The sequence below is a fragment of the Vespa mandarinia genome, chromosome 8, assembly GCF_050613455.1.
Source record: "Vespa mandarinia isolate Hongniang chromosome 8, ASM5061345v1, whole genome shotgun sequence".
Classification (NCBI taxonomy): domain Eukaryota; kingdom Metazoa; phylum Arthropoda; class Insecta; order Hymenoptera; family Vespidae; genus Vespa; species Vespa mandarinia.
The window spans coordinates 1,145,001-1,155,000 of NC_140817.1; the positions used below are offsets into that span (position 1 = coordinate 1,145,001).

Sequence of the window (10,000 nt, forward strand, 5' to 3'; positions counted from 1 at the left end):
CGAGATTTCGAGATTCTTTACGATACGTATAGCCTGCTCGCGCATTTAAATACAATAAAAATGCGCCTAATGAATGTAGCATAAAAGATATAACAGCAAGACCATAAGACCATGATAAATGATTGAAATTTGGATACATTAACCAATCTCTGCGCCAACACTGACCTCCGAATATAGCAACTGCCAAAAATAATAAGACACCTAAAATTTCAAACGTATTAACATTAAATATAGATATAATTTATAATGATATGTGTATAGATAAAATTATTTTGGAATATAATTTTTAAGATAACACCAATATATTTACCAGTTGTAGCATTGAATACAAATGCTGCGGCAGAGAGAATCCATTCATAATGCAATACGAATCTTAGCGGCCATCTGATTAAAATCAATACGATAATTGCTTGCGAAGAAAATGATAAAAGTAAAGAGAGAGTGACGAATGCCTGTACGACCATAAGCCAAACAGGTAGTAACCATTCTCTTATGACAAAGTATTCTCGAGAAAAAATATGATGGCATCCGTCGAATAATTTATCAAACTGATAATATGGATATCGAAATTGTTCGAAACAATACTCCCAAAGACCCATATGTTTGAAAGTACTAAATGTTTCTTGATACGATTCAATCCAATACGGACTGAAAACAAATCAAAAATTATGTTATTTCCCATAAAATTTTTTTATTGTATTAGATTATTAAATATCTATTTATATTACTTGTTACCTTGTAAAAGACATCAACAAAAGTAATCCAGCGATATATGTTATTACTCCTCCAAAAAGTACAGCATCTATTTAGGAAAATATCGAAAAACATTATTAGAGGTTATGTTGTAGGTATTACAATAATAATCGAAGAAATATCTCACTTGATGCTTTTGGATAATCTTGTTTGTCGACCGTCATTCTCGATATTTTTTCCTCGATATTATAATATTTTTGAACCAAAAAAATACGATAAAAAAAGAACAAATTTTCACAAGGTAGTATTGCTCACAAAAATTGATGTCACTTGTAATTTCAACGTCTGCCACACCTTAATGTCGCGTTTTCATGATAATAACAATGTACTAATTTTGATCATTATGTTAATCGACTTTAAATCAAATTATTGTATAATTAATCACAAAAGAAAAAACGATTACTTATAATATCCTCGTAAAATGAAATCATATGATTATTATGCATTAATGAAAATGAAATGAAATTGATACTACGCATTTACTAGTTTATATTTACGTAGCTCCATCTTCTGGAATGAATTTTAACGAATTAATCGCGCGTAGATAAAATTTAAATTTCTCATGTTATAAATTATATTTTAATTTTTATTATTTATAATTTTGTTTCAGTTTGGTACGAGCCAACGGACGTAAATATAGCAACAAAATTATTCGAAATTGGATCGCAATGGGAAAATACGTTGCATTTTATATCGCCAAATAAAAACGAATTATTAGCCATAAGTAGATTCTTGGGTATACCAGTGCCTGACAATAAATTAATTATTACATTGGATGATGTAAACGAAATGGCGAATCATTTAGCAAAATACATTCCAGTGATCATAAGCACTTTGGGATCAGAAGGTGTTTTGGTAAATATATTATATATCTCTTGAATGATTAGTTTGAAAATTAATTTGTTTTAACGATAATCTTTTCTATATATATATATATATATATATATATATATATATATATATATATATATATTTATACAGATTACACGTGAAGCTAAAAAAACTGATCCATTTTATGACAAACATGGTGTACTGATTAAGAATGGTGCAATTAATTCTCACTTATACAAACCATTATCTCATGTTTCCAAAATTCCCTATAAAATATTTAGTGCTAGTGGTTGCGGAGATTGTTTTGCCGCAGGAATAATATACGGTATTCATAATAATCTAAACGAAGAAAATTGTGTAAATTTAGCTCTTAAAGCTGCTGATCTATCTTTAAGATCTCACGAAGCCGTGCCTTCAACATTGTCGAGCCTTAATGAAAAGTTTCTATGTTATTAACATACGTATAAAATAATTGTCATTTTTATACTAATTTTAATAAAATGATTGAAAATAAAAAATTACTTATTATTATTTTAGGGTTATACACAAGTATCAAAAGCTCTTTATACAAATGTTGTATATCTTGTTTTTTTATTTTAAAGTACATACGTTATATATAACATACAACAATCTAAATATTCTTATCCTAATTCTTAAACTGTCCTATATATATATATATATATATATATATATATATATATATATATATATATTATACATATATATATATATATATGTATAATAGTTGTACTCTTGAATGGAGATTATATTATCGTTGTATTTTTTTAGCTTAAAAATATTGCCATTATAAAATGTTGTTATACAGAAATTCATGTATCGTATATTTACATATTAGTATTATGTATTATATCCTATCATGCATACAATTTTTTGCTTACAATACTGATTAATGCAACAAAACATGCAACAAAAGAATACATGTATTGCAATTCATAAAAAATATTTGTATAGGTATAACAAAAATATGAGTAGAGTTAAAATAGAAATTAAAGGATTTTTTGACAAATTTTTTGCCTCCTTTAAACAGCTCAAATAGTCTCTCTTAATATATTTAAAGGCAGTTTCGTTAAATGGTACACATATCTATAAAAAAGATATATATACAAAACAATATATCCTTAAAAAGATATTCATTCCCTGTTTTCATCTAAATATTAGTAAAATATCATATAAAAATATACGTATAAACCTTCTATCAGCATCTTAATTTATAAATAATCTAGTGTGCAAAATATATATATATAAAAATGTGTGTGTGTATAAACCTAACCTTATTTACTAATTCTAAATGGACGGAATCATATTGAAAAGTTTACAGATATAAAATATTTATATATTTCTAAGAGTAAAACACTTATAATGTTTTACTTATGTACGAGATTCAAGTTGAAATTTAGTTTGAGATTCTGTAATATATTTACGCTTTTTCTGTTGAACATTTGCTTCAACGTGAATCAAAGCACTTGCTATAAGCAAGAGTACGCTGCCTATTACACCTAAAGCAAAGGACCATCCCAGATAGTTATTTGTATGACCAGGCATCCATCCTTCTGCATTTCCAAGAGAGGCAAATATAATAACGGCGATGCAACCGCTAATGCCACCAACTAATACCATGTACCCGATGAGCCTGATAAGTTCTACATATAGTTTCTGTTCTTGATCGCAACACAAGGCATACAATAATACACATACAAAGGATATTAGACTAAGCAAAAAACAGAACGTAAAAAAGAATTGTGTGGCTATCATGAATGCTGTAACAGAAAAAGAATTAATGTTATATATTATCATTTTGAAAGGAGAAAATTATTCTGATTTCAATGTGTAAACTTACAAGGCAATAGAAAACCACGAATTTCTGAATAACCTTTCGTGAATGGATCGTAGACCCATCTGCAGCCAACAAAAAAGCGAGTCGGTGCATCTGCTTCACGAGGATTTGGTAAAGATCTGAAGCAATGACTCCAAAGACCTAACTTATCGAGTTGAGCACTGGTGATTCGATAATCACTCACTAACCATGCGGGCGTGCCAAAGGCTATGCATACACATATAAACGCAATTAAAAACACACCTATTCCTATATTTCCCGATAAACTTCTCTTCTTCATGACGGACTCTTACAAACTTATGCTTTTTCTTAATTTTATATTACTTCTCTTCGATCTTAAACGATGTTTCTCGACGAAACTCTGACTAAGAGAATCTATTTATTTATTCGACGGTTATCCCACGGTATTAACCGCACCCCAAGTAATTTCTGAGCTTCGTGCCACACCCACACAGAATGTTGTGTATTGTTAATGTAACACCGCTGTGTCTGTCACAGTGGTATACAATGTCGTAACGTTCGACCCACCCAATTCAACTTTATTCAACCCTACTCGACGTGACCTAATCTTCGAGACTACCCACACTGTATCGTAAACTGAAATTGTCATCGAGTAATACTGCGCATGCGCACATTATTAAATCAATGGCGCGATTTTATCAGTGATTTGAAAAAAAAAGAGAAAAGAAATAAAAATAGAAATAACAATCTTGTGAATTAATAACTACCTCGGTCGATATTTCTTAGAGAGATATATATATATATATATATTTTTTCATTCTTCGTTAATAATACCAATGTTACTACGATTGGAAGATAGTGGAATTATCTATTCATGTCGCGTCTATAGTTACGAGAGTGATTCATTACCATTTTGACTTATATCCTTAAGTCGTTTGAAATACCGAATGTCCTTGCCTGACAGTGTGGGAAACTAGTTTTTTTTTTTTTGTTATATTATACGCGGTTTAGAATTTCAGGGTTATATGCATAAAGGCATGCAGATTTTTTTTCTCCCATTGTAACAACTTGTGAAATCCTTCTCTTGTTTCTTTTCTCTTTTTTATCCATTCGTATTGTAATTATCTTTCTCTGATGATCTTAATAAAAATAATATGATAATGTACATAGATAAAAAAAAAAAATTATTTATTAAACGATAAACATATATAAAGAAAAAATCTTAATTTAGCAATTAATGGTCGTAAGTGGATTTATTTGGATAATTTTTGTTTTTTGTTTTTTGGATTTTGTTCAGACCATTTGGAAACGAACGCTTTCACGTCAAATTTTCTTCGACATCCTTCATAATTCATATATCTTATTTTTCCAAATATCTCACGTTCTTTGAAACCCCGATCATGAATACCACAGATTGACCACATGCAACCTAAAGGAATTCAAATTTTAAATAATTTATGTTATCGATATATATGGTTATATTTATTGTTTTCATATAAAAATAAATGTATGACAGACCAACATAACCATTAGGATCATTTCCATCTAAACTATATTTATCATTTAGATAAAGTGACCATTCTAGAGCGTTTTCTGGCGTAGGACTCCATTCTAATATTTTTTTAGCCCAATACATTCTTAAAAATCCATGCATTTTACCTTTATGGATTAATTGATTTTGGCATGCATTCCATAAATCATCGTATGTCAATGAATTTTCCAATTCATTCAAATTATATGTATACAGACGTTTATCATGTCTACGTATAATAGATATTGTAATAATTTAAAATAAAAAAAGTAGTGAGGATAAATTAAAAATAATAATCAATGAATTTATTACCTATGTACATTTAAAGTTTCTATTGCCCAATTATAGGCACCTTTTATACTATCATAATTTTCATTGTAATAACAAAAATTATCACTTAATTCACGACGTACAACAGCTTCTTCTATAAAACATTCCATAGATTTTTCCATAGTCCTTTTATATTCCATCACTTCTAAGACACAACGTTGTACTGATATCATACCAAAATGAAACCATGGAGATAAATTACTAACAACATTAGATATTGGATCATTACGTTTGGAATGATATACTTTTAAACGATTCTTTAAAAAGTCCTCCAATTCTAAAATACCACCCAAATATCCTGCCTTTACGCATTTAATTTCTTCTACCGACGTATCTGCTTCAACATTTTTTAACGCATTATCCCAATTATTTTTTTCAAATGATTCTGTAGAAGAATATTTATGTTTTATAACAGGTGGAAAACCTGTTAGAAATTCTTTTAACTTAGAATGTATTTTAGGACGGATTGTTCTTGCAGAATACTCTAATTTATCGGATGCAATCCAACATGGCACAATATTATGAGCATCTACCTTTGTAAAAACAAAAAAAAAAACAAAAAAGAAGATACATTGAATACTATTAATATAACGAAAGTATAATAATTATAATGAAATTTTTTATGGTTAAAAATTTAATATACTTGATATATGGAAACTTCATTGGGTAATTTTTTCTTTACTTCATCGATCCAAAACAAGGGTAATCTTAAGGGAAGAAAATCTGTAATTACTGCACCAATTTTATAATTTTTGACGAAATCTGGTATTATCAAATTTGGTTTACCATCTAACAGATGAAAATTTATATTCAAATCGGTACATTCTTTTTCTATTTCCCTTAAACCAATTAAAAGAAATTTATAATGTCTCATTGTCGCATTAAGAAATTTTGGTAATATGCAGAAACAAATATGAAGGGGTACTTTATTCTTGATAGCTGTTTTTTGTGCGAATAAAAATGCCCAATTATCTAAAATAACATTATATAAAATATATTATTTTATTTTATTCTTTTTAAAAGTATCAAGTATATATACCCTGAACTCTAGCATCACGAAACATCCAATACAAAATACCCTTGCAATCCTTTATATCATTTAAATTTGTTAACTGTTTAACTCTTTTTGTATTAAATTGAAAGGTTGTCACAGAATTTGCAATCTATATAAAATTAAATACATATAAATGATATTTGTTAACTATTACTAAGAACAAATAAAATATAAATACGTATATCTCACATTCTTTCTATCATTTTTTATTTTAGTTAATAAATCAAGAGTATCGAAATTTTTCTTCAGAGACTTTTCCGCCATTGTTACCTGTAAAATACTCTTTACTTCTTTATTATCAGAATATTATATATACATATGTGTGTGTGTGTGTGTGTGTGTGTGTGCTAAACGTTAATATAAATTATTATTATAAACAAAACTCACAAGTTTAGACGATCCTTGAAACAGCTACGACGTTCACGCGACCAAGGATCACAACAAACTGATTTAATGTAAGTCAAGGTAAAATAGAGATTCGATCGTTTGTTTATATTGACAGTACGCTTAGAGGGGAATTAAAATATTATTGGAAATAAAAACAGAAATAATAAGAAAGAAATGTTCAATTTTTTATTAAAACATTATCGCATATATAATTATGCGATATCTAACAACAAAAAATATTATCTATTGTTATTAATTATCATACGTTCGAGTTCTCTATAATTCATCCGGCTCATTTATCCACTATCGATAATATAGATTCCTAGATATGAAATATCGTAAGATGGTAAGTTCATTTCTGTACTTATCGACTTGTCATGATAAACTTTCGCTGCTTCATAGATGGTACAACATATTTAAATTGAAGAGACCAAAGTATAAAATTATTTTACATATTTATATAATTTATCTAAACATATTATTATTATAAATATATATATATATATATATATATATTATTGTTCAATATTTTAACGAAAGAAATGTAATTCGACGAAATGATATAATTATATATTTAAACAATTTAATCGACAATGGACGAATTTTCATTAGAAAGGACGACGTCGATGATATTTTTTTTTTATTTTATTGCAAAGAAAAATATAAATCTTTAGGATGAAACCCCAAGAAAGCATGAAAATTGTAGAAAGCTTTTCCGGAAAATCTAAATTCTACGAATGATTGAAGCGCTCCCACAATAGGGAAGCATGGGAACGAGGAGGTTACTCGATCAAGAGTGTTTCCCGAAGGAAGGATCGTCCCAGATAGCTTGTTGGCTATATATATATATATATATATATATATATATATATATATATATATATATTTATATATATATATATACATATATATGGCTACGTTTAGAATACGGTTCATTTTTCCTAAGGGAAAATGCATCGTGTCTTTCTACGAGAAAACGAAGGACATATAAACAGGCGGTCAGGATGTCATCGTTCTCTCTTTCCCTCGTTTTCCTCATTTTCACGTAAACCGGAAACGTCGAATTATCCGGTTTCCCCGATAAAACGAGAAAATTTCCCACCAGCGAGAGGATGAATTTCCCTTTGGACTAGGAGTTTATGTTAAAGATGGAAGAGGAAAATCCAGAGAAAGATGGTAGTAACCTTGCCTACGGGATACCCTCAGTTCAATGAGATCCTGATCGGCTTTGAGGTAAAACGATCATTTTGACGATCGTCCGTCAAATTTAAAGAGATTCTAAGAGAATAGATTAATATTGTCATGTGTTTAGTTAATCATTTACCTATCTCGATCATCCACGTTCCAAGTATAATCTTGTATTATACTTAAGAAGAAATAATTCAAGTAGGTCGATCGAAAGATGATAGACACGAATAAGCATTTATCTATGTTATTATTATTCCTCTTAATTTTATTCGACTGTTTAACTATAAAAGAAAAATTTTCTCGAAGCTATCGATCATCATAATCTTTATCTTCTCTGACTATCGTAACAAGATATACGTATGTACATATTCGTAATTTTTATCTTTCTTTATTATTTTTAATTTTCTCATTTTATTTTTCTTTTCTTTTCTGTTTTTCTTTTTTTTTTTTTTTTTTTTTTTTTTTTTTTTTTTTTTTCATGAAACAGAAAAATCTTCACAATTCTATGATACCCTGCTTTTAAATGAGAAAACTCCTTCTTTTCTCTCTCTCTCTCTCTCTCTCCCTCTCTCTCTCTCTCTCTCATTGAAACATTCGCTTCTAGGAGACAATCACACGATACGTTTTTAATTCTCAAGAGATTCGATCGTTCCACTTTCGATTATTAAAGGATTCAATCGAGTTGAAATACAATCCAATTATGAAAAAGTCGAAGACATTAATGAAATGGCCGAGTGACGTTGATGAAGATTTGAAAATACATGAGTATGTATTTGGATACATACTTTGACGTATATATATAGATCATATATACATATATACATATATACATATATATAAAGATTTCTTTCGTTTTCTCTTTCTCTTCTATTATCGCAAAGATTTTGATTCTGATAGCTTTTCCAAGCGTTCCTGTTTCCAAGTGAAAGCGCACGCGTGCTTTCATCGATGTATTTTTCTGGTGTGTATTTCCTGGCCCCATTTGGCCCCAGAATGAATTAACTTTCGACATCATATGGCATCCTGTTAGATCGTAAGACAGACGCAAACTGTCGATGGCAGGCATAACGTTAGAACGAGAAATAGGAAAATAAAATTCGTTCGACGAAAACCGAATCGAATATGAAAACTAATATTTTACGTTTACAATTATTATACTTAAGAAAAGGAGAATACATGAGGGAGCCCTGAAACGAAAAAACAAATCGATCTGTTAGATAATACAGAATGGAATTCATTAATACAAACGATATACACGTGCCTGAATACAATCGTTATTAAATCGATGATCTCGGTTAATAATCTAGTTGATCTTAAGCTTTTCAAAGGAGTATCAAGGATGAGGTGCACCGATTCAATTAGTAATTTAATTCGATGGAAACATTGAGAGGATTGAACACCACTGAACCGGTCGAACCAATTACCCTCCTTTCTCATCCTTTCTAGGCTACCCTGTAAAGTCATGTAGGAGTTGGTAACATCCTGCCAGGACTCCCACCCTGTTCCATTCTACCTATTCATTCTCTCTCTCTCTCTCTCTCTCTCTCTCTCTCTCTCTCTCTCTTTCTCTTCTTCCCGCCCTTTCTCTTTTTCCCTTTCTCTATGAAAGAGAGAGAGAGAAAGAGAGAGAGAGAGAGAGAGCCGAATTGGAATTTATCAAACAATTTCAAGTGTTCCCTATGTGCGGGTTCCCAACAGGACACACCTGTTCAGGTAAACCAATCTCTCGCCAGGGGTGTCGAGGGCCATTCGATAGAAAAAGTGGCGATTTGCCCGAAAATCCGGGACTTTCGTAGCAGGTTGTCAGAAGGGAAAAGGGAGTATCTGTTATAGTTATAGGAGGTTAAAGGTTCTTCTTCTCTCTGCCCTCTTTCGGTAAAGGTACTCTTCCCATCCTAACTTTCCCGTGGGATTTCCCAGAGTAGAGTGAGAGGTACTCTCTCTTTCTTTCTCTCTCTCTCTCTCTCTCTCTCTCTCTCCTTCTCCCTCTCTCAGTCAATCCGATTGGCTACGACGACGACGGAAAGCGCGCTCGTATCACAGGGTAGCAAGGTTTGTAGAGGTCTGCTCAACTTACTTCTCCTCTTGCGGCTAGCTCTGATTCGTTTGG

At 30.3% G+C, this 10,000-nt stretch overlaps 4 protein-coding genes across 5 annotated transcripts in view; 1 reads left to right on the forward strand and 3 right to left on the reverse strand.

The window, feature by feature from the left end:
• pck (Claudin superfamily protein pickel) overlaps nucleotides 1-1,183 on the reverse strand; it is a 1,682-nt gene extending 499 nt beyond the window's left edge. The window contains exons 1-4 of the mRNA XM_035882568.2: nucleotides 881-1,183; nucleotides 736-802; nucleotides 311-648; nucleotides 1-201 (exon numbers count right to left, since the gene is read on the reverse strand). The exon at nucleotides 1-201 is cut by the window's left edge and continues 499 nt beyond it. Of these exons, the coding sequence (XP_035738461.1) occupies nucleotides 1-201; nucleotides 311-648; nucleotides 736-802; nucleotides 881-917 (643 nt within the window). The 5' untranslated portion in view covers nucleotides 918-1,183. The remainder of the gene's footprint in view (nucleotides 202-310; nucleotides 649-735; nucleotides 803-880) is intronic.
• Nucleotides 1-2,044, forward strand: part of LOC118448770 (uncharacterized) — a 35,581-nt gene extending 33,537 nt beyond the window's left edge. Inside the window, exons 8-9 of the mRNA XM_035882461.2 lie at nucleotides 1,364-1,608; nucleotides 1,735-2,044. Coding sequence (XP_035738354.1) covers nucleotides 1,364-1,608; nucleotides 1,735-2,040 — 551 coding nt within the window. The 3' untranslated portion in view covers nucleotides 2,041-2,044. The remainder of the gene's footprint in view (nucleotides 1-1,363; nucleotides 1,609-1,734) is intronic.
• Nucleotides 2,045-2,349: 305 nt separating this feature from the next.
• Nucleotides 2,350-4,036, reverse strand: sinu (claudin family member sinuous). The gene is made up of 2 exons (XM_035882606.2): nucleotides 3,443-4,036; nucleotides 2,350-3,362 (listed from the first exon to the last, which is right to left on the reverse strand). Exons 1-2 carry the CDS (start codon nucleotides 3,717-3,719, stop codon nucleotides 2,974-2,976), a joined length of 666 nt encoding a protein of 221 aa, XP_035738499.1. The 5' UTR covers nucleotides 3,720-4,036; the 3' UTR covers nucleotides 2,350-2,973.
• A 186-nt stretch (nucleotides 4,037-4,222) lies between these two features.
• LOC118448799 (deoxyribodipyrimidine photo-lyase) lies at nucleotides 4,223-6,793 on the reverse strand. Of its 2 annotated transcripts, none has more exons than XM_035882541.2 (7): nucleotides 6,703-6,759; nucleotides 6,505-6,597; nucleotides 6,301-6,424; nucleotides 5,905-6,233; nucleotides 5,244-5,794; nucleotides 4,919-5,160; nucleotides 4,223-4,829 (listed from the first exon to the last, which is right to left on the reverse strand). In XM_035882541.2, the coding sequence occupies exons 2-7, from the start codon at nucleotides 6,577-6,579 to the stop codon at nucleotides 4,654-4,656; spliced, it is 1,497 nt and encodes a 498-aa protein (XP_035738434.2). In that variant the 5' UTR covers nucleotides 6,580-6,597; nucleotides 6,703-6,759; the 3' UTR covers nucleotides 4,223-4,653. The 2 variants fall into 2 exon arrangements, with proteins under 2 accessions (XP_035738434.2, XP_035738423.2); XM_035882530.2 differs by having other exon boundaries at nucleotides 4,226-4,829; nucleotides 6,505-6,585; nucleotides 6,703-6,793.
• Nucleotides 6,794-10,000: the final 3,207 nt, after the last annotated feature.

What these genes read in the sequence shown, in the direction of transcription:
- LOC118448799 (XM_035882541.2), bottom strand. Translation starts at nt 6,579, where the DNA reads ATGGCGGAAAAGTCTCTGAAGAAAAATTTCGATACTCTTGATTTATTA. An exon ending in TCGTGATGCTAGAGTTCAGG is followed by an intron (nt 6,234 to 6,300) that starts GTATATATACTT and finishes ATGTTATTTTAG; the next exon opens with ATAATTGGGCATTTTTATTC. An exon ending in ATGAAGTTTCCATATATCAA is followed by an intron (nt 5,795 to 5,904) that starts GTATATTAAATT and finishes GTTTTTACAAAG; the next exon opens with GTAGATGCTCATAATATTGT.
- sinu (XM_035882606.2), bottom strand. Translation starts at nt 3,719, where the DNA reads ATGAAGAAGAGAAGTTTATCGGGAAATATAGGAATAGGTGTGTTTTTA. An exon ending in TCGTGGTTTTCTATTGCCTT is followed by an intron (nt 3,363 to 3,442) that starts GTAAGTTTACAC and finishes TTTCTGTTACAG; the next exon opens with CATTCATGATAGCCACACAA.